Genomic DNA, 23,277 nt, shown 5'->3' on the forward strand with positions numbered 1-23,277 from the left:
TATATCACTTTTTTTAATGATTTTGATGGTATTGGTTTTGTAATGTTGTTGAGTACAAATAGAGCTATTTGTAATTAGAATTTAAGTGGTAGTTCCCCCTTAAGTTAACTTTTAGCATGCTGTAGACATTCTGGGGCATTTTGTCTTCATTTATTATTTCTTAATGGTTTTTCAGTTATGTAGCTTATTTTCAGTCAAAACAATGATACTGAAAGATGACACAGCCTGGGTGTAAAGTACATTTCTGCAGAAAATGGCAGCTCTACACAATATGCTCCCTCTGTCCTAACCTAACCTATCCCTTATGTCTCACGTTTACAATCCCTATCCCATCCTGATCTCCCTCTCTCTTATTTAAGCAGATTCATGTCTTCTTCCCACCCCGTATCCATTCTATCAACCCTCCCCGTATTCTTTCAACTCCACTCCTCCACTACCCAGACATTTTCTCCATCTCAACAAATGGGCACTCATTGCTAGTAACAGGAACTGTTTGCATGGAAGCGGCCCATTGGAGGCTTTTCAAAGATACTGATGTTTGTTAAATGGCAATATTTTAACTTAGAAGTGTACAGAAAATACAACCATTTATGTAATAGTTAATGTTACAATCTATCTCCTGTGCTTTTGATCCATCAAGAGATGTTGACACATATGCAATAGGTTATCCTTATTCAGAGATCTCATTCCATATACCTAGGGTCTTATTAAAGTTGTATGTTCAGGACAACCCTTTTGTTAAAAAAAAAAGTAGCACTTTGCCTTTAATAGAAAACAAATCTAAATAATGGCAGCCACAAAGTAGGGCCTTGTTTGTGCCGAGTGCTCTACAGTTCTGATCTGTTGGTCACAATTTAAAAAACGACTGGTAAATCACATTCTGCCTTTGGATCAGAGCCTCACAAGAGGCCCAAAGGAGCAGATAAGCATTACTTGTATAGATGATTCATGACAAACAAGAATAAAAGAGGTAATTATACTAAGTTGCAAAAATGTAAGAATTAGGCCATCACACAACAGCAGATTGATTTCCAAACGATAGGCCCACAGACCGCTATCATATGAGTGACAATATATGCTACTGTTTTGTTCATCTGCGCTAACACCCCGAGCAAATGGAAGTGCAGCTCCTCATCATTCCCTTATCTGCCGATACACCGTACACTGGCTGATATTGATACCAGTCAGGATAGTCTGCAGCATACATATACTGAAAATCATCCAGAACTATTTGTATGCTTGGCTTGGAACTGCCAAAATATGTGGTTCCTTTGCTGCTGGGATAAACCCAGCTCCACCTGCTGTCTCAAAGAAAACAGAAACACAGAAAGTGAAGGAAAATGATTTATTAGAACAAAATATTCCAATATAAACCAAGCTTGCATTGAATGATCCACGTTTACCACTCTCTTCAACAACTTATTTTTCAAAAACCACAATTAGAAGCTCTATATTGGGGGAAAAAACCGAAGGGAAGGTGATTTTTTTTTAGCAAAAACATTTGCACATAAATTGAGGTTAACAAACCAAACCACATAGTGTGTGTTTTCTTAACACTGTAGGGCATGTACAGATGCACAGTTTAGCCTCCATTCAGCTTCCAATGCATTTTCTGTCTTTTACGGCTTTATGTTTTGCCTATAAAACAGGCACCCATTTTAATGCTGTGGCATTGCTGAGCTTACATCGCTAGTTATAGGCATCTAATTCAGCTGCCACAAACCAGCAGTCTGAACAAGAAGAGTGCTTCTTTACAAAAAGGAAAATAAATGTTTTTTGTACTGAGGAACAGAGATAAAAAAAAATTATCCACGGTTAATTTCACCTTTAAAAAAAAAACCTGTATATTTTGAGAATTGGGACACAGTGCACCATGTTAAAAAATGATTCTGAAAACATTTCCCCATGTACCTCTGAAAAACCATAATCTGATGAATAAAGGTTTCAACTTGTTGAGAGCGGTCGTCTCAAATGACCAACTTTTTACAAAGTAATTGGATTATAAGTGGCAAGAGGAAAACAGAAGAGACAAGTAAGGGTTTAGAAATGACTCTTGCTGAAGTTAAGTGGAAACAGGCAAAAAAGTACTTAAATTATAGAAATCTTCAGCACTGAAGAAGTGTAGAAATGGTGCCCTTGGGAACTCAGCCTTAGAAATGTTACCTAACTTAAATGTGACAAGTATCTTGTTGATAGAGACTGCTGTACTAAAGATCTGCTCAGCTAATCAGGCTGTCAGCTAATATGTAATCTCTGTGGCTCTCGAAAAGCACCTCCACATACTAGAGAGCCAAGCGGTTTTTTAGCCTATTCTGGGGCATGCTATAAAATGAAGGTACCACAGCAGGATGCACTTAAAAGACATTAAAAAGATACTGGTGTCATTAAAAACAAATTTCTTTTTTCCAGTGGCTGCATAGCACAGCTCTAGTGTGCAACCCAAAAGTTAAAATAGCTACTGCCTGCTGCAATGCAAGACTGGATCCCAAAGCCAGCAGACTGCTTGCAAACCAAAAAGTCCACCCAAAGGCACATATGAGCATCCCCTCAAAAACATCTGAGGTGTCATATATTTAGCTCATGGGTGGCACTGGCAATGGTCAGTTTTTGACTCCTAAGTGCCAATGGAATACGTTTAACTTAATATACATTGAGGGATATGCTGGAGTCCAGATTTTAGAACCCTCTGAGCCAAAAAGAACCTATGTGCTGACTTGGCGTATGTGCAACAGCAGCCACACTTCTGAATATAAAATACCTTCTATAAATAAGTAATGCATAATACCTAACAATGCAATACACATGCCACACTATAAAAGAGATTTCTTTTTTTTTATATTTTTTGGGGCAGCTGGTGTTCACAGGAGTGATTTTTATTGGCTAAAATACAAACTAAAAATGTGAAAATGTGCGCTATTAAAGTTGTAAGAAAGTGATTTTCAGAAATGGCTGCTTCAAAGCAAATTTGCTGCCTTCCTTTGCTGCACAGGACTTACCAATGCAATGCTATTGTCTCTCACACTAGGATCTATCAGCACTAGATAGGAATAAAGGAAACTAGCCTTCTTTCCCAGAGACGTGTGTTAAGTTAAACATTTCCTTCACATACAAGATGCTGATTTGGCAAAATATGCTTGAGATCACATGCCTCATTGTGAGGCCCAGAATGTTTTTTACTCTCATATTTTGGCTCACAGACCTTATAATAAATAAGTTTTGTGGCAGACAGAAATGAGCCTTTAGAAGGCGCCCTCAACGTATATCCGATGTCGTGCTACTGCCACTCTTGGCCATTCATCCTCTGAAAAGGAGCTAAGGCTGTCAGATTCCGAGTCTATCTCACTAAAGCCATCCATCCAGTCAGTGCTAGACTCACTGCGCACATCCTCCTCCTCCGTTATGTAACTCTGCCCTGGCTCCAAGCAGGATGGATATACCCGAGCGGAGAGGCATATGAAGCTACAGTCATAATGCAGAAGGCCCAGCATTGTGCCAATATTTATCCAGCGATCGTTAGTCACATCGTACTCATGCACAGTTACGCGGTTCTTCTTCCACTGCACCGTGGTGCATGTGATTAGGAGGAGTTTGGAACCATGCCGTACGATTTGATAGTTATTTGTATTGCCCTCAGCTGGGATTTCACATATTCGCCTCCACTCCCCTCTGGCGGGATTGTACACCTTCACCACTGGGATGTCACAAATGCAGTATATTTCATCATTAAAGACACACGCTTCCTGGAAGTCGCAGCGCTTTAGAGAGGCACAGTTAAGCCATTGGTTGCAGGCAGGGTCATAGCATAGCATCCTTTTGTTACTGACCGCATACAAGTAGTCGTTGACAGTCACAAGCTCAAATGAATAAAATGAATGTGGCAGAGGGGCCACTAGAGACCACTGGTTCCTCTGCACGCTGTAGCACTCGACCTCCTTAATCTTGGCACCCGTGGATGGCTCACGGCCTCCGACAATATAAACATAGCCATTAAGGTAGGCCACGTCCATGCCTTCTCTGCAGATGAGCCTTTCGGCCAGCAGCTGCCAGTTGTTCTGAATGGGGCTATACACCCACAGCTGCTTCATTGGTTGGGTGGCCAGGTACAAGTCGTTTTCAGGCGACACACAAACAGCAGAGGACGTCATGGCTTTGCCAAGCGCCAAGTTGGTCAGCGGAGATGGCATGGTGTATATATCACCTGAGTAGGGGTCATAACATAAAAAAGGCTCCTTGCGATGGCCAAAGAATATAACCATCTCCTTGGCGAGCATCCCGATCCTTCTGAGTGGGCTTCCTTCCTGGCACGGCAATCCAACAGGAGGGGCTTTGCCATCTTTATCCTGCAGGACAGCATCCAAATACTGATGGCAGTGTTTGCGCACAAATGATTTAGCCCTGAGCCCCTCCAGATACACCCGGTCCTTGTCTGTAAAGTGCTGCCAGCGCACACAGCGCAATATCTCCTGGCTCATTGCTGCCCTTTCCTTTGGGCCTGCCTCAAGCCAACGCAGGGCTGCGCTACACACAAGCCTCTCACTGGTCACATCCAGATTGTCCATAGTCAGTACCTCCTTCAGCTGGGCCAGACTCAGCTCACACAGCTCATCCCCGAATGACAGCTGCTCAAAGTGACGAGCCATGAAGGCCAGGGAGCGGGATCTCAGCTCGGGGTGGTCAAAGGCATCGGCAAAGCGAAGTATACTGGCGCAGTTGTGCACATCCAGGCGCCGGGCTAAGTAACCAGCACAGGCCTGTCGCACGTACTCCAGCTGCAGCATATCGGCGGCGGCATACAGACGCTGCACGTTGGCTTCGGTCACAGTCACCCTGCCCGTGTAACAATAATCAATGATCAGAGCCATAGACTCCGGGTCCATGTCGTGCAGAGTGACCTGCTGCTGCTTGCTCTCGTACAAGCCTCCAGTGAACATACTTTTGAAGTAAGGGCAGGCCGCAGACAGAATGTTCCGGTTGCAGCTAAAGCTCCGGCCGCTCTCCGCTTCTCCTCCTCCTGCAACAAGCTCATCGGGGCCTCTGCCCCCCAACACTCGTATAGTCACATCGCACAACAATCGAGCGTCGTAAAATGATTTCAGCTGAGCCAACAGTGCAGAGGCGTGAGCCGGGTCTTCCAGTAACTCCGGCCCCGAAAACAGATCGGAAACCGAGGAGGCAGCCATGGCCGGAACACGCACACACAGCGGGATAAGAGAACAGGCCTGTACCCACTACTCCTATGGCTTCCGCCCTTCCCAACAGCTGCCTGACGTAGACGCTTTGCGTACGATCCAGGGACACGTGATGGCAGTAGCCACGGAAACCATCTTTATGTTGGGCACATACGCATCTTCATCAATACAAACCAATACATTCTTTTTCAGGCCTGTATTAATGGGGTTTTTTTTTTTACCTTTGAGTTACCTGTTGGTATGATATAGAGAGAGTAATATTCTGACACAATTTTCAATTGGTTTTCATGTTTTATTATTCGTGGTTTTTGTTATTTCACTTTTTCAATTTGCATCTTAACCAATCTGGTAACTAGGGTCCAAATTACCCTAGCAACCATGCATTGATTTGACTAAGAGACTGGGATATGAACAGGAGGGGGCCTGAATAGAAGGAGCAGTAAAAAAAAGTAACAATAACAATACATTTGTAATCTTCCAGAGCATTTGTTTTTTTTTTTTAGAATGGAGTCAGCGACCCCCATTTGAAAGCTGCAATGAGTCAGAAGAAAAAGGCAAATAACTATAAAAAAATATATAATGAAAACCAATTAAAATGTGTCTTAGAATTGGCCATTCTATAACATAATAAAAGTTACCTTAAAGGTGAACCACCCCTTTAATGGGGTTGTTTACCTTTGAGTTACCTGTTGGTATGATATAGCGAGAGAGAGATATTCTGAGACAATTTGCAATTGGTTTTCATCTTTTATTATTTGTGGTTTGGAGTTCTTTAGCTTTTTATTCAGCAGCTCTCCAGTTTTGGTAAGGTCCAAATGATCACACCAACCATTTATTCATTTGAACAAGAGACTGTTATATGAATAGGATAGGCTTGAATAGAAAGAGAAGTAATAAAAAGTAGTGATAAAAACACATATTTGAACATACCTCCCAACATTGTGGAAATAGAAACAGGGACAAAAAGATTTTTGTTGCTACATCCCCTAATTACCATGTTCATTTTACAATATTTGGCAGGTCATAAAAGTCTAAACACATTCCTGTGTTTATTATGTTATTACGATTTTGCTAATGAAGGTGAAATTGCCCTTTAAGCCGCAAGTCACAATTTCCCCAAGAGACCTGCTTATCTTAAATTGTTACAATTGTTTCTTTGCTCCTCTTTAATTGTTATAAAGCATCTAAGTGCACCTGCCACGTATTCTGAGATCTCTGCCAAAAGCCTCGTATTTAAAGCGGACCTGTCACCTTCACATAAAAAAGCAGTATAATAAAAGTTGTTTGCAAATTAAACATAGAACCCAAATTTTTTTTTTTTATTAAAACATGCATACCGGTTACAAAGGTATTTAAATATCTGAGCATTCAATCATTTATTACTTGCCCCACCTCCTGAATGAGTGACTAGAGAAACCAAGCAAGCCTTCCTTTATTCAGTGGTTTATATAGCTAAAAAAATTCATGTATAGTTTCTGGCTTTAGCTTTGGTATATTTTTGTATAAATCTTGACTGGTAGAAAATAGAGAAGTAAACTTGTAACCAATTGCCATATGTATCTTGGTATTCACTTTCTGTCCTGTTTGATACCAATGTGTTCTGCCATATACAATGCCTCTAAAATGAAAGAGTAATGTATCATGTTCCCTGTGTTGCAGAATAGTTTTCTATAAGCTCCATTATAGCCTCAGTATCAGCGGATTCTTGTAACCTTTGTAGTAGCTCATCTAAAAGTTCTTCACCACTCAAGAATTCCTAAAAGAAGGGGACAGAAAAAAAACAATGCTTAAATGGTCACTAAGCCTTCTGGTTTGTCTTTTTGCCCAATGTAAAATGAATGTACAACGCTTAAATGGCTTCTTTAAGGAATTAAAGGAATAGCTATTCATGGAAAACACCAAGCAAAGTAGCAGGGATAACCTATAAGCACAAGTGCATACACTGCGTCTTTCAGTCTGCAGTTTTAAAGGAAAACTAAAGCTTAACTAAAGAAAAAGGCTAGAATGTGTACATTATGTTTTGGGCTTCAAAACCAGTCCAAGGCAACCACAGCCCTTTAGCAGGGAAGAGCTGTGCCTCCAAATATGCCCCAGTAGCTCCCCATCTTCTTTTCTGCTGATTCACTGCACATGCTCTGTGCTGCTGTCACTTACTGAGCTTAGGGACCCATTCACAATGTACAGTAGACATAGAATAGAAATGTCACAATATAAGGCTGATTAGTAATTAACACATTACTACATGGCAGCACAGAAACCAGTGATACTAGCATCATAATTGAATAATCAGCCCTGTGTCATTAGCTCATATTACAGGCCAATCCCATTTTCTGCTTGATAATTTGTGATGACCCCTAAGCTTAGCTTCTCAACAGCTGCTCAGAGCCCACTGAGCATGTGAATGTCACAGACACTTTCCAAGTTGGTGACCCCCTGTGACAAGTTTGAAGTTCTGGATTATTGCTGCTATTGACAAGCTGAAAGTTTAGGCTGGTGCAATAATTTAATTATATAAAATATGTCAATTTAGCCATCTTAATTTTTTAGGGTTTAGTTCTCCTTTAATGAGACAGAGAGAAGGGAATCCAGTGTAATCAGCAGCTTCCTGTAGCTGCACAGACTGTCTTCCCGGCTCGCATCACTTAAATAAATAAATCATGGCTGAGGTAGCAGCGCTGCCAATGCCGCAGCAACTAACTTCCAGTTTGAGGATGTGTTATGGAGCATGCACGTTGGGTCTGGCAGAATTCATGTCACCTTATCTTTTTGAGACAGAAGAAAGGACTTTTATGAGGATATTTATGTGCATAAAGCCCTTAAAATAATAACATTTACAAAATAACAGTACATAACATAGAGGGATAGAATGGGTTTTTAACTTAATTTTTAGTGTTATCGGTCCTTTAAGAAATGCTTGTTCTAAAGCAACAAATGTTCAAAATCTTTTTAAAAAGTAGAACTCAAGCATTTTCACATTAAAAGAGACATATAGCCTAAATATAATTTAATGTGAAACATAAGGGGTAGAATTTGGCAACATTTTCCCAGTCAACATACTGTAGCAGCACCTATGTGGTTGTCGATGACACTGCATAAATTGACAGTCCAGTGCTTACTCCCTTTATCTTCTATTAATTGAATCTTCTATATTACCTGAAAAGTAATTGGATTCAAAACACTAAGGGGCTTATTTATTGAAACTCAAATGTTTATGGTCGAGTTTTAAAGAGAAAAAAAAAACATGCTAATTCAAATTCCAAAATACTCCTAACGAAAACCTGTCAAAATCATGTCCAAGTCAATGGCAAATGGTCCCTTTAACCTTTGGAACATGTTTTCTAATGATTGTCGAGAGTTTCAGGCTGGTTTTCATTCGATACTGCAAAAAAAAGTAACGTTTTGGGCATCAATTTGCAATAGTTGCACGATTTGTTGTGACCTTTTTTTCACACCAATTATAAAGATTATTGGTAAATTCGGGGGATTGAGGCTTGGGAGTTTGGTCGAATTTTCTTTTAATAGTGAAAAAAAAGTTGAGTTTAGTAAATAACCTCCTTGTTTGTTCTTCTTTCTGAGAAAGACAACTGGGCTTCTGGCATGAGGGATGCTTAGGTCAAAAAATATACTGAGTTAAGTCATTTAATTTTATCTTAGCAGAAAAGACAATAGTATCACACAAGTAGATTTGGTCTGATGCTAAAAGGGCTGCAGTAAGATGCCATAGATAGTCAATACTTATTGTACTGTCTACAAATATGTTGGTAAAAATAAGGCATCTGTGCAGAACAAATGAGATACAAGAGTAAATATTAAATATTTATTGGAAAATAGAACAAATCTAAATGGGATATGAAAGTGCTTCTCCTGGTAACTTTAAGAGCCGAATTTCTGGTTTCCAAACCAGAAATTCAGCTCTTCTAACTCCTCCTTAGGCGGCAAAGGGACCAGGATTGCCCCAGAATCTAAATCTTGGTTATAGCAAGATATATTTACCTTTAAGTCAAGTGTAGAAACACAGACAGAGTATGGTATACCTTAAGATTGCGAACTTCATAGTGTATTCTGTGATCAGTCAGTCTATCTTGGGTAAAGTTGTATGTTCGAATTCTTTCAGACTGAGCTCTTGTGCCTACCTGTATAGGACAATATACTTTATATGAATATGCACTTTCTTTACAAATATTAAAATGTCCTACATGTAAACACCCAATACTAATTAGGAGGCTGTATAGTCTGAAGGATGTGATAACACCTGCAGCCTAGTTTTAGGGCTCTTACTGACGAGCGGCTCCATTGAAAAAAAGCTAAATGGAACGCAGGGGAGTGCAGCTTCAACCGCTCGTCAGTAAGAGCCCTTAGAAAGCCTTCTTCCAAATATAACAGTGCATTTTGCTTTCATAGTATTGCATGCCATAATTTGGAAGGTGCCCATTAACATGAGCCAACAAGTCACATTATATAAGTACACCTACATATTTGTAAAGCCTCACTGCAGAGCTGCACAGGAACACAATGGTATTTTAACAATTACTGCTGTGATATGGGAAGTATTGTATAGTCTACAATTTGAGAATTCCTGACAAATATATATGAACATTGGTCTGTGAGGGGGGAACCTTTAGTGAAACTTATCCCACCCACGTATGGCCGGCATCAGGAAATGAATCTCAACAATTCGGTGCTTAGCAGCCAACTGCTTGTTAAAAGGTTAACTGTATATGAAGGATCTACCTGTAACTTCCTTGCACTGCGCCTCTCCAACAATTCCTGTTCTACGGTCTGTTCATACAGCTTAGTTCTCAGAATCCGTAGAGCTTTTTCCTTGTTTAAAAGTTGTGAGCGCTCCTGTTGGCATTCAACGGCTATACCTTAAGACAAAACCAAAACACGTCACGAGAGAGTTAGAAAAATGCTCGCTGACAACATAAATAGCTCCAACATTATTTAACTCAAACCAATATTACAGAAATATGGAAAACACGAGCACGATCCTGCTAAAGTCATTGGATAAACAAAGTCGAAACAGAAACTTAAATGGCTTTTACATTGGCCAGCCTCTCACAGATGGGCCAGACCAATATAAAAGGATCCTCAGTAAACAGAAAATGAGCACAAAAATATGCTGTACCTGTTGGCATATGAACAATCCTCACGGCACTGTCCGTTGTATTTACATGCTGTCCTCCTGCGCCTTTTGATCGGAAAGTATCAATACGCAGGTCTTTGGAATCAATTTTAACCATCACCTACACAAGATTGAATTGAAGTGTTGAATATCACATGAATGGAACTGCAGAGACTAGAGAGGCTAGCCTTGTAATTGAACACATTTAGGGTCTTTCAGTGGATGAAAAGATAAATGGCTTCATATTTGTTATTTAGTAGCTCCACTCCACTCGCAACCAATTAACTTCAATTAGCTTAGGACAGTTCATCACATTTAACCAACCTGCTTAATCTGCAAATACAACTGTGTAATCTTCAGATACCAAAACAGCTGACCGCCAAAAACCATACCCTGAATTTGGTTAGTTAAAGGAAAACTATACCCCCAAACAATGTAGGTCTATAAAAAGATATTACATAAAACAGCTCATATGTAAAACCCTGCTTCACTGTGTACACAAACATACCAACAAACCATACATGTTAGGTCACATGAGCCAATTAATAGACAGAGTTCTGTCTTTTGCTTCAACACTTATTCCTATTACAGTTAGAGATGCAATATTTCTGGTCAGGTGATCTCTGAGGCAGTACAGAGACCATCTCGAAATGGTGGCTCAAGGCAAGAGATGTAAAATGGCAAAATTTACTTAAATATATAAACCAGTTTGGTATGATTCTTTAATATGCCACTTAATATGATGTAAACTATCTGTTGCTTAAATGTTCATTTTGGGGGTATAGTTTTCCTTTAAAAGGTGCCCTGTGTGATGTCAGCCTAAAGGTTAGACTTTAGCATACTGGCCCAAGTATGTCCGTCACAATTTATAACCCGTTGTTGATCATCCAGACAACTTTCAAGTAGTTTGTCAATATTGTTGGAAAGGACTACATAGGACTGTTGATGGTGTCCATTTCTGAGGGGCTTGCATAAGCCATTATTATGATGCAATTGTTAACCACTTTCAGAAACTCATATCAGTACATTTACTTCAAAACCAAAAGTAAGTAGGCAGTGGCTAATTTGTTCCCCCCTTGGTATCCTTGGTCGGCTTCTATTTAAATCTGTGTTTGGTGGGGGTACAGGCACTTAGTCCTGTACTAAGTGCACTTCTGAAAAAAAACAAATATATACTGGACTATTAAGGGTACTCTGTATTTCGATCATTTGGAAGCCAATAAATGGGGGAGGGGCGGTGTTTGGGAACCTATGTATACTGAATGTTCCCCCCTGAAGCTACACTAAAATCTGACTTTCCTAAGAAAACAATTATATCATTGAATAAATCTTCATTCAATTTCATCTTTTACCTCATCAGGCTGTGGAAGCACAATTACGGTCATGGTTCCAGTGTGAATTCTCTGCATCCTAGAAGAGAGGCCCACCTCAGGAATTCTCTGCACTCTGTGAGTGCCTCCTTCATACTTCAAACGCTTATACACACCCTCTCCTGAAATCCGTGCTGCGGCATGATGTAGTCCACCTTAAAGGAATTGTTCATTATGAAAAGAAAATCTGGGTAAATAAGATAGGCTGTGCAAAATAAAAAAATGTTTTCAGGAAGTTGTGTTCTGTTTATTTATATAAGACATCTGGTCACTCTAGCCTTTATAGATCGCATTTTTTATTTTGCACAGCCTATTTACCCAGTTTTTATTTTTACCCTGAACTGTTCATTTAAAATACATATAAACACTTACACTATAAACATTGATTACATTTTGTTTCCTTCAGCATTGGAATTCATAATCACAAGCAGGCATGCACTACTTTGTGAACACCATTATTAGGTAGGGATGCACCGAAACCAATATTCGGTACAGGATTCAGGCTTTTTCAGCAGGTTTTGGAGTCGGCCGAACCCGAAATAGTGGATTCGGTGCATCCCTATTATTAAGGCAAGTTTTAAGTAACTCCAAAATCATGTGTATGCTCCAGAATGAGGGATCTAATGCCCGTGCCCAAATGCACAATTGTGCCTGAAGCATAGAGGCTGGGAAGGCAATATATGATTGACAACAAACAATGCCAAAAGAAAGGGCGGCACTTCACTTGAAGAGGCAAAAAGTCTTTATTGCAAGCTCATGCAAGGATCAAAAACGCCCTACGCGTTTCGGGAAACAATCCCTTAATCATAGGCATACAACACAAGCACCACAGACACATTATAGAGGTGGGGACCAGGTACGATCCCTGGATCTTAGAGAAGCATTCTGGATCCTAAAATTGGAGACGAGAATACCAAGGGTTTAAATACGAGACATGACATATCCTATTTATACTGATAGCTCAATACCTTATTTCCCAGCTTTGAAAGCATTGGATTATGTGCAAATTTATCTGGTTATGAAGACATTGAGAAACTAGATAAATATTTTACAATGGTTCAAGGTCTAATACTTTTTTCGATACTTAGACTCCTACTATTAGGATACAGATCTATATTTACATAATTTATAAATAATCTGGATTTGGAGTCTACACGTGGCGCTACATGGGTACAGGGATCCATTTTAACTAACAGCATGTTACTTTAAAGTGTTATTAAGACTGTTACCTTCGGGATGTTGGTTTTATTATGAAGATTGAAAATAAATTAAATTATTTTAACAGTAACAATATGTGTAACCAGCAGGGGTCACTATGCCCTTAGGTATATAATGTGTCTGTGGTGCTTGTGTTGTATGCCTATGATTAAGGGATTGTTTCCCGAAACGCGTAGGGCGTTTTTGATCCTTGCATGAGCTTGCAATAAAGACTTTTTGCCTCTTCAAGTGAAGTGCCGCCCTTTCTTTTGGCATTGTTCGAGTTAAGCGGTGGGGACGCTGCGGGCTGAGCACACCTGAAGAGGTTTTTGGAGCTGCTACAGGAGGGGGATGCTGAGCGGTCTCATAGGAGAGAGAGAATATATGATTGACAGCTCAGAATTTTAAATACATTTATAACAGGTTTAATTCATGCAAATGACTCTGATTATACTGATTTTTATGTCTGGATGACAGGTCTCCTGTAAGAACCTTTCAAAGATGTAACATTGTATATCAGCTTACCATATTCAGCAGGGGAATAATTCAAAATTTCAAATGACCAAGACTTGTAATAGGCATAATTCTGGTACATGTCAAAAACTTCTTTTGTAAATTGCTGGCAAATGTCACCTAAAAGAAACATTATGAGAAAATAGTAAAGTGCACTAGTTGGGTTAAAATAAGTGTCAGTATTGAACTGGGAATTTAGTTGGCTGAACAATGGAAGCCCAGTCTTTAGCTTTGCAACTTTTTTCTGAATTATACTATAAATGTAAGCATTAATCAGAAGGACACGGCCCCAGATTTTGGTTCCTGATTTTTGTCTTCTCTCTTGGCTATTCACTTAACTTGTAGATTCCTCAGTACACTTTATGTGACTACCCTCCAGAAAGCCCAGTCTTGTTTCCCAAAGGCAATCTAACCACAGTAAATGAAAATGAAATATTCTAACCTCCAGTTGTTCTGCCAGATGTGACTTCCAGCACTGCATCGTTCATATCATATTTCTCATGTGGTAATAAAGCCTGCAGTAGCTGAATAAAGAAACCACAGGAAAAGTGAATAAAATGAATGAAGCTGCTTGTCTGGTCTCTGTTGTAACACTATATCACTACATGCTTGCAAAACAAAACATTAGGAAAATAATCTTAGACTGAAGAGGCACTTGAATAATATTATAACATATAACAGAAAAAAAAAATAAAACCAGTATGCATGTGTGTAAAAGTATTACTAAGCATCCGCTACAGTTTATATGCATGTTCAGATCAATGATAGGTTCCCTTTAATTACATTGCACAGGTTCAAGAACTTTTAAGAAGAACACAGTCTTACATTAGGGAACACCACAATAGCACAATTCTACTTTCATTTATTTGGGACATCAGATGTTTTGAATTCTGCTCTACTGGACACTCACACCATGTTATATTAAAGGGGTTGTTCACCTTCCAAACACTTTTTTCAGTCAGATTGTTCACCAGAAAGAGACTTTTTTTCAATAATTTTCCATCTTTTTATTTTTGACTGTTTCTCCTCTCTCTGCTTTCAGTCTGGCAGCTCAATTATCCAGGTGCAAAATCTCAACTAACTTTAGTTGATGCATTTCTCAGCAGCATCTGTGGAATTTTATCAACTATTGTATGAATTATAACAGGTAACACTGAATACTCAGCGCAGATTCAGAAAGACATAAGGTGAAATATTAAATGTTAAACTTCAGTATTAGAAACATGATCACAAATAGAAGGTAATTGAAAAAAAAAAAAGTCTTTATTTCTGGCAAACTATCTGAAACCAACTGAATGAAAAAAAAAGTGTTTGGAGGTGAACAACCCCTTTGATGGAAGTCAGCTGAAAACACCAACAGGAAGTCTTTTCTCCTCAAAATAACTTGATGATGACAGTTGGAATCCATCACCTTTACAGAGAAATGAGGGAATGCGAAGGTTATGTGCCGAATTTACAATGCAAATGAATCTACTAGCCCTTGTCACACAAAGTCTAAGGGCAAAGACTCACGTAGCGATTCATCGTGGCGAGTTGCTGTGACTTTTTAAAACCTGTGATCGTGGCAAATTAGTGGCCATAGGTTGGTGTACAAGTTGTGAGACATTTATGTTATGGCGATCAGTTGCCACAATTCTTTTCTAAAATTGCTATGTTTGTCTTCACCCTAACATGACCTAGATAATTCAGATCTCTAATGTTAATGGTAGATGGTGCATTTTGGCCACCACAATACTCCCAGGTCAAATTATGGCAGTCAAAACTCTCTGCATGCTGATGCTTCCCATTCGTATCAAGCATTGTGCAATTAGCCTTTAACAGTTTCTATTGTAGTTCCTCTTATGTGCCATAGTAAAAATCATTTTTACATTTTTTTTTTGAGATTTTTTAAAAACTCACCTGACATTTTAGCTCACCTTTCCATGTAATTTGTTAATATTTTGCTTCAGAATATCCTTTTCTTCTAGAGCAAGGGCAAGCATTTGACCCTCCTCTCTGCTGTCTAGAACCGAATGAAAGAAAATTAGTATGGGCAAGTGGCATAAGGCAGACTACCATTAGATGCATCATATAACTCTCTTTCTATGGCTATTATTCTCATGAAAGGGGAACTATCGTGCGTTTTGAATACAGAGTATAAATAGTTTATGTAAATATGATTTTTTTTTATTTTTTACCATAATAATAGATAAAGATCACTGTATCCACAAGTTTCCTCCCTTACTACTGGCAGGCTGAAAGGGCCCACATCAGAATGCAAACACAGATATACTTTTCACAGGACACTTATGATCCTGTTCAAGTGCAGCAATTTTTTGGTATATTTTTCAGCTAAATCAAAGGAAAATATTCATGCTCATGAGGAATATAGGTACTCATGATTTTATGGCAACTCGTGGTATTAGCAAACTTTTGGTGATAATGTAATAAATGGTCTTAAAGGGGGTGTTCACCTTCCAAAACTTTTTTCAGTTGAATTGTTTTCGGACAGTTCACCAGAAATAAAGACTTTTATCAGTTGCTTTCCATCTTTTATTGTTTTCCCAAAATGTAGGTTTAAAGTTTAATGTTCCTGTCTCTATTGTTTCAGTCTGGCAGCACCAGGATCCAGGTGCAGATTCTCAAAAATTTGCTACATTTAAGCGATACATTTCTCAGCAGCATCTGTGAAATATTAGAAACGATTGTATCAATTCTAACAGCTGCCTTTATTGACCCTCGGGAATTCTGCTCAGCAGGGACAAAGATAAATGTATCAAATAAATGTATCAATTTAAAACAGTTAAAAAGTCGGTAACCCCCCCCCCAAGCTGCTTTAGAAGGTGAAAAATGTAAATTTAAGGCCACAAATAGAAAGCAATTGGAAAAAGTATTTATTTCTGTGAACTATCTGAAACCAATGGAACCGGGAAAAAAAGTGTTTGAAGGTGAAGAACCCCTTTAAATTTTCTACTTATCTAGCCAGCTGTTTGAATTCAAACAGTTAATTGGTTGCTATATGTTAATATAAGTGTAAGACACTAAATTACCCTAAGAACAAGAATACGTTTTCAGGCCTTTCCCTGGACTTCAAAAAATGATCCCTTGCTGGCTTCTGCAAAGCAATAATTTGCCAAGTTATTGGTTCAGCCATTACTTTGAGGTAGGTGACAGATATTGCCATTTCATGGATTACACCAGGGGTGCCAAAAGGTAAATCATGATCTATCAGTAGACTTTAGCTGGTGATCAGTAGATCTGAAGACACTGTCAACAACAGCTTGTCTAAACCACCCTCCTGTTTCATGCTTTTCATTTGGATATTTATTACATTAAGCTCATATTAGAAATAGATGTTTAAATATAACCCTATATTTATTTTCATAAATCAATATTTAAGCAACATTTTCCATGGAAAAGAATGCTAACAATGCTTTTATGGATGTAGCTCATAATGGGACAACATCACTAAAAGTTCACCTCGCATTTGTAAAGTATGGGCACTCCTGGATTAAACGCAGTATTTGACATACAGTAAATACGCATTATAAGTAACAGGTTAAGTGCAGAAGATTCTCTACAATGTAATATATTTTCGCAACTGTGTATTAAATCTGTTACCTGATATTACAAAGTAACAATTTTTTAACAGTATTATATGAACTGTAGTGCATTTGATGTATACAAAGAAATTATTTTTAGCTAGTGTGATATGACTTGTATTTATGCATTTGGTTTGATTATTTTAACTAGTTTGTTCTAATGAATATGCATGATGTGTTTGTTCTGATTAGTATCGTAATTTTAGGGGTTTAGGGTATAAGTCCTGTGTATAGCAACGGATGTTAGCCAAAAAACGCATCAGACCTCAAACTTTTTTAACAGCTGTATTAATAAAAGTGAATGTTTTTAAAACTGGAACATTGAATCAAGCGATCTTTGATATTTCCCGGATGTGATAGCCATTTCATGGAAGGCTAAAACTTCAAGATGAGTCAATACCTTAATAGAAGCTAGGAATAATAAAGTAAAATAATAATAATAAATTCACCTGTTTATATTTCCATTATACAAATAAGGGTACAATGAACAAATATATAGATTATTTAAATAATACAAATAAATATACATGATATATTACCAGCACACATTAATTCCAGTTCTCTGACTTCTTGCTGTGTCTCCTTAATATCTCTTAGAAGACCAATAAGAGGAGACAATTCAGAGTGTCTCTTGCTAACAGACCTACGATCATCTTCTCTTACTGAAGGAAGGCCCAGCATTTCAGTTAAACGTTCATGCTCTTTGCTTAAGGACTCCAAATAATTTTGAACTTTTTCACATTCCCACAGAGTACAAGTATTCTGAAAACATGATCTTTGTGGATGATCTCCAAGCCGTTGTAGTGCAGAATGCACATTTGGGAGTAGTAAACCCGAGTAAAAGGGCCCAGTTGCATAAGAAGTCTTTGCCTTACGAAGGGGAATAAAAGTGATGCATTTCCTCAATTGTCCAACACACTGCAGAGGTTTCATTTTGGCATTTCCTTTTCTGGAAAAAGCAACAGCAAACATTACAGCATTAAGTTCTTGTAAATTGTTTCCATAGATCCATAGCATATTTAATCAAGTGCTTCACTACTAGACTTGGGATCTACAAATAACTGAGGAAACAACAGGCCAATATTAAGATAGAGGGATTTAATATAAAAAGGGCAAAGAGAAGAAAAGGTAGCTATAATATACAACACAAACCCATCTTGAAGATATAATGCACCCAACTCTAACATTAGTCTTTTTAACAACTTTTCACTAACCCTTATGTACTGGGAGATCATAAAATGGAAAAGCACTGAATGAAGATATTTATGCTACATATTATGTTTCTGATGTTCACATCCCTGGTACACATAATGCTGAGCTGTACAAATTCTTCCAAACAAGAATCTGACCACCATCCGACATCACAGGTCCTTTACAACAAAATTTTCTGGGCCCTGTCCACAGATCACACCCCAGATCCCACACACCACAGAAAAAAAGCCACACAGACATGAGTGCTAAAAACCCCATTGGTGGCCAGCTCTCACCCCCCACAAGTTAAAAAGAACATCGGTGGTCAGAGCCCACATAGATTTTTTTAAAAAAAAAATGTTTTTTGACCAGGGGCCCCATAGAAGATTAAAAAAAAAAAAAACATTGGTGGCCAGGGGCACAAAATAGGATTAAAGCTCTTTGTTTGTCCTGCTTTAAATAAAGGGGGGCCTAGCTAACTCAGGACGAGCAGCACAGCTGAGCCCCCGTTAAACTAGAACCCTGGGCCCAGGCCGGCTCTCCCCCCCAACCCTGATGGAGGACCTGTCAGCAAGTGCAGTTGCAGTTTCACAAATTTTCCTGAAGTCAGATACTTTCATTAAAATAGCTTCTTGCACTCCATTTAGCTGCAGTTCCGGCCTATTGGCACAGGGAAGCCCTGGAGCTACCGCCAGCATGCTTACACCTTAACTATTGTGTGCAGCCGTCACACCAAACAACAGAAATTATGCCAGATCAGGTGCATTGCCCCCTTGCGACCACAAAGAACCTGGAATTCTGGGGAAAAAATTGCTCTTTAAATTGCACTTTGTTCACTGTCCTTGCAGACATAAATGCCCCATCTTATGCCTTGTTACCATTCAGTGTTAAGAGGAATTTAGGACTTTTTTACAATTTTACTTACTGGACAAAGTTAAAGCAACAGTGACATAAAAAAAAATTGTTATAAATAATTACAATATATGCACTGTTGCTCTGCACTGGTAAAACAGGGTGTGTTTTCTTCAGAAACAGCTACAGTTTATATAATACACTGCTGTGTAGCCATGTGGGCAGCAATTAGGGTTGCCACCTTTTCTGGGGAAAAACACCGGCCTTCCTATATATTTATCTCAGTGCCGGGCGCCCTATGCAACCCAGCTGACTACGTAGCCCTCCTCTCAAGTGTGCGCGCATGTGCAGAGGCGCACCTGACAGGAATTCCAGACTCAAGCGACGTTGATATCAGAGCTGCTGCCGGCTGTGGGGAACACGAGCGACAGGCACACACTAAAAACACAAGAGGAGCTGCTCAGACGTGCACTCGACGTTGATATCAGAGCTGCTACCGGCGGTGGGGGACACGCGCGACAGGCACACACTAAAACCTCAAGAGGAGCTGCCTGAGATGTGAGAGACAAGGGTCTGAACTAGGGGAAGAAGGCAGAAGAGCTACGTGCCTGGCGATCCTCCACCTTTGTGCCTCTTCTGCCTACCCATAGTTCCGGCCCTGATTTATCTTTTTTCCCTATTAATAACATTGGAATCAACCATCATTTTTACCGGCCAGGCTGGTAAAAAAGCGGCCAGGTGGCAATCCTAGCAGTGATTTAAACTAAAATAGGACAATTGCCACAAGTTACATAGTGTGGACTGTGGAATACAATCGATTTAGTTCTTACATAAAAAGATAAACATGGCTCACTATAGAGCTGCAGACTGAAAACCTCTTCCATATAAACCTGGACATTTGTTGCCAAGCAAGTTCCTTTGTAGGTTATGGACCAATTCAAAATATACAAACTTTATATATAACAAAAAAAATCCACTTCTTGACATTACCAGCCCAAAGAAACTAGACCTGCCCCTGGGGAACAGCAATGGAATATGTGCATTGGCAGAAGTAGCATACAACATATTGACTGAGGGCAACAAACTGATTGACTTACATTGCAGTAGGTTAGAGCATCAAAGAAAAGCTTGTGTTTCCCATTGCCGCCCTCTGTTTCTCTAACTCTACACAGACCCCAGAGATAGGGAGTAATGTAAAGGAGCACATAAAGGGCTGTTTTATAAAGTCTCCGAAAACTCTTGAAAATGTCTCCAACTTTTCCAAAACCGATCTCACCGTGTCTCTCTCACCTGCTTGCCAGGCAGGGTCACAGGACTGCAAACTACAACTCCCATCATGCAATTCCCATTCTACTACGGACTTCGAAATGTACCAAAATTTCCTAACATACCAACTGAAGGTTTTTGTGTTTTACAAATGCATTCTATTCCTGAAACCGTTATGTTGACATCATACTGGCACAAGCTTTTAACACGAAAGCAACCTGATAATTTCTCTGCTGATCACTACGCACGCAGAACGAAGAAATAAGCAGGAGTTGAGCTGACGTCATAAGGGCGCGACCCGTCGCTCACCAGAATCGGCGCATGCGCGTATTTCCATCTTGCGGCTCGGCTCGGCTCTAACCTAGGCGCCGGCGGTTTGTTCCGCGGTACTCCCACGCAAAGAGACAGAGAAGAGCGGCACCATGCCGTGTGTAAGCCTGTCCCCCAAGGAGAGCAACCTCTTTAAGAGGATGCTCTCCTTGCTTAGACCTTCAAGCTTGCATGAGGCTTGGGGAGGAAGCAATGAATGGCTAGGATTTATTTATGTGTATTCCCACTTCAGCGAAAGTGACCTAATTGGCACCTTAACCCCGGCGGGGTATTAAGTTAACTTGTGCAGCTCATAGTAGGAAAAGTACAGAAATGTTCGAGGTTCTTCAGTCTGGGGCAGTTGCTGAACTACAACTCCCAGTGACACGATAGGAAATGTCATTTCCCTACAGCGGTGAAACAGCATCACTTTCCTAAATATTCAATGTGTTAAGAGGGGTGTAAACATACAAATGAAAAGTTGGCCAACTCATTTAATGACTTTAAACTAATTTATATGCAATCTGCCTGTCCCTATCTGCTCTCAGCCCTGTCACCGACAAAACAGAAACCTGCTCATTACAAGACCCATGAAAAAGCACCACGATTTCATTCTGCTCCATTCTTTTTTCTCACTTTGAGAAAGGCTGATGCCATAGCCGAAACGTCAGTTTGTTTGCCCACATTAAACACTTTTTTGTTTTTCGCCATAAGTTTGATGCACCATGCACTAATAAAAGCCCTTTGATATTTATTTGAAGAGTCAATGCCATGAGTGCTTTCACTGGACTGATTATATCTATCTATCTATCTATCTATCTATATATATATAAAAAATAATGATATGTATGGTACCCGCACTCCATCACCGGATTTAATTTTTTGGGTGCTTGGTCAATATAATATGTAAAATTCGAAGAGGACCAGCACTCCGTTTTTCAAAAGTCACAAAGTTATTTATTACATCATAGTGCCTCCAACGTTTTGGCCCATATTGGGGCCTTTATCAAGGATACGTCAAGTGTTTAAATACCCATAAACCTTCCAAAAAAGGCGCCAAAATGATATCATTACCATCAGAATCATTCAATTAGTGCAATTAATTAAGACCATGATAAAAAAGCCATCATAAAAAAGTGTATTAAATAATTTCACCACTAGGGGTCACCTTAATCATGTGAATAAAATCCATGGGGCACATATACTTGGGGGCCGATTCATTAACTTCGAGTGAAGGATTCGAAGTAAAAAAAACTTCGAATTTCGAAGTGTTTTTTGGGCTACTTTGACCATCGAATGGGCTAGTTCGACCTTCGACTACGACTTCGAATCGAAGGATTCGAAGTAAAAATCGTTCAACTATTCGACCATTCGATAGTCGAAGTACTGTCTCTTTAAAAAAAACTTCGACCCCCTAGTTCGGCAGATAAAAGCTACCGAAGTCAATGTTAGCCTATGGGGAAGGTCCCCATAGGCTTGCCTAAGTTTTTTTGATCGAAGGATATTCCTTCGATCGTTGGATTCGAATCGTTCGATTCGAAGGATTTAATCGTTCGATTCGAAGGATTTAATCGTTCGATCGAAGGAATAATCCTTCGATCGTATGATCGCAGAATTTGCGCTAAATCCTTCGACTTCGATATTCGAAGTCGAAGGATTTCAATTCCTAGTCGAATATCGAGGGTTAATTAACCCTCGATATTCGACCCTTGATGAATCGGCCCCTTAGCGTCTTAGCTAAAGTAAAGGATTAGAAGGAAAAAAACTTCGAATTTCAAAGGTTTTTTTTTTTTGCTACTTTGACAAAAAATCGTTCAACCATTCGATAGTCGATGTACTGTCTCTTTAAAAAAAACAGACCACCTACTTTGCCACCTAAAACCCACCGAGCACCAATGTTAGCCTATGGGGAAGGTCCCCATAAGCTTTCTAAGTATTTTTTTATCGAAGGAAAATCGCTTGATCAATGAATTAAAATCCTTCGAATCGGTCGATTCGAAGGATTTAATCGATCAAACCATTTTTCCTACGATCGTTCGATCAAACAAATTGCGGTAAATCCTTTGACTTCGATATTCAAAGTCGAAGGATTTTACTTCAACGGTCGAATGTCGAGGGTTAATTAACCCTTGATATTCGACCAATAGTAAATGTGCCCCCATGTTTTAAGTCCATGAAGAATGTCTTTAAAAGTTCCAATTTTGCTTACTACAGTTAACAAATACATAGTAACATTGCCTGTAGGTAAAAGAATTTCTTATCGTATATCTGTAACATTTGTTTCAATCATTACACAAATACATATTTACAATCGCAACATGTTACAATTGCTAAGACTATATCTGGTTGGGAAAAAAAATCAAATTTAGGTTAAGAAGACTTGTTGCCCATTTAATCCCTTGGGTGCCACACAGTCCAACTCGTGAATCCAGAATGCTTCCCTTTTCAACAATAAATTATCATGATCACCCCCTCTCGCTCTTTTAGGGATTTGTCCGATTGGCATGCATCTGAATGTTGTTGGACTGTGTTTGGCATCAGCCCAGTGTTTTGTCACTAATTGCTGTAAAAATATCCTGTTTTTTATTTTTGGCCTTCTCTTTTACATCTGGATCAAGTGCCGCTTTCATGCTTGATCTGTGCATTGCCATCCTTTCTTTTAATTGTCTGGTAGTTTTGCCACA

At 39.3% G+C, this 23,277-nt stretch overlaps 2 protein-coding genes across 8 annotated transcripts; both read right to left on the reverse strand.

Annotated features, from left to right (window-relative positions):
• Positions 1–1,331: 1,331 nt before the first annotated feature.
• Positions 1,332–5,385, reverse strand: kbtbd7.S (kelch repeat and BTB (POZ) domain containing 7 S homeolog). Its single transcript, XM_018249921.2, has one exon. It carries the CDS (start codon positions 5,178–5,180, stop codon positions 3,240–3,242), a length of 1,941 nt encoding a protein of 646 aa, XP_018105410.1. The 5' UTR covers positions 5,181–5,385; the 3' UTR covers positions 1,332–3,239.
• Positions 5,386–6,487: 1,102 nt separating this feature from the next.
• Positions 6,488–20,644, reverse strand: LOC108709785 (peptide chain release factor 1, mitochondrial). 7 transcript variants are annotated; one of them, XM_018249926.2, is made up of 10 exons: positions 20,503–20,644; positions 17,515–17,924; positions 15,311–15,396; positions 13,837–13,918; positions 13,407–13,514; positions 11,667–11,839; positions 10,318–10,435; positions 9,921–10,057; positions 9,224–9,322; positions 6,488–6,945 (listed from the first exon to the last, which is right to left on the reverse strand). In XM_018249926.2, exons 2-10 carry the CDS (start codon positions 17,906–17,908, stop codon positions 6,829–6,831), a joined length of 1,314 nt encoding a protein of 437 aa, XP_018105415.1. In that variant the 5' UTR covers positions 17,909–17,924; positions 20,503–20,644; the 3' UTR covers positions 6,488–6,828. The 7 variants fall into 7 exon arrangements, with proteins under 7 accessions (XP_018105415.1, XP_018105417.1, XP_018105416.1 ...); XM_018249928.2 differs by having other exon boundaries at positions 20,594–20,612; XM_018249927.2 differs by having other exon boundaries at positions 20,410–20,530.
• Between the last annotated feature and the right edge of the window lie 2,633 nt (positions 20,645–23,277).

This window comes from Xenopus laevis, chromosome 2S, assembly GCF_017654675.1.
Source record: "Xenopus laevis strain J_2021 chromosome 2S, Xenopus_laevis_v10.1, whole genome shotgun sequence".
NCBI lineage: Eukaryota > Metazoa > Chordata > Amphibia > Anura > Pipidae > Xenopus > Xenopus laevis.

What these genes read in the sequence shown, in the direction of transcription:
- kbtbd7.S (XM_018249921.2), bottom strand. Translation starts at nt 5,180, where the DNA reads ATGGCTGCCTCCTCGGTTTCCGATCTGTTTTCGGGGCCGGAGTTACTG.
- LOC108709785 (XM_018249922.2), bottom strand. Translation starts at nt 19,916, where the DNA reads ATGTCCAGGTTTATATGGAAGAGGTTTTCAGTCTGCAGCTCTATAGTG. An exon ending in TTAACAAATTACATGGAAAG is followed by an intron (nt 13,919 to 15,310) that starts GTGAGCTAAAAT and finishes TTCTTTATTCAG; the next exon opens with CTACTGCAGGCTTTATTACC. An exon ending in GCAGTGCAAGGAAGTTACAG is followed by an intron (nt 9,323 to 9,920) that starts GTAGATCCTTCA and finishes TGTCCTATACAG; the next exon opens with GTAGGCACAAGAGCTCAGTC.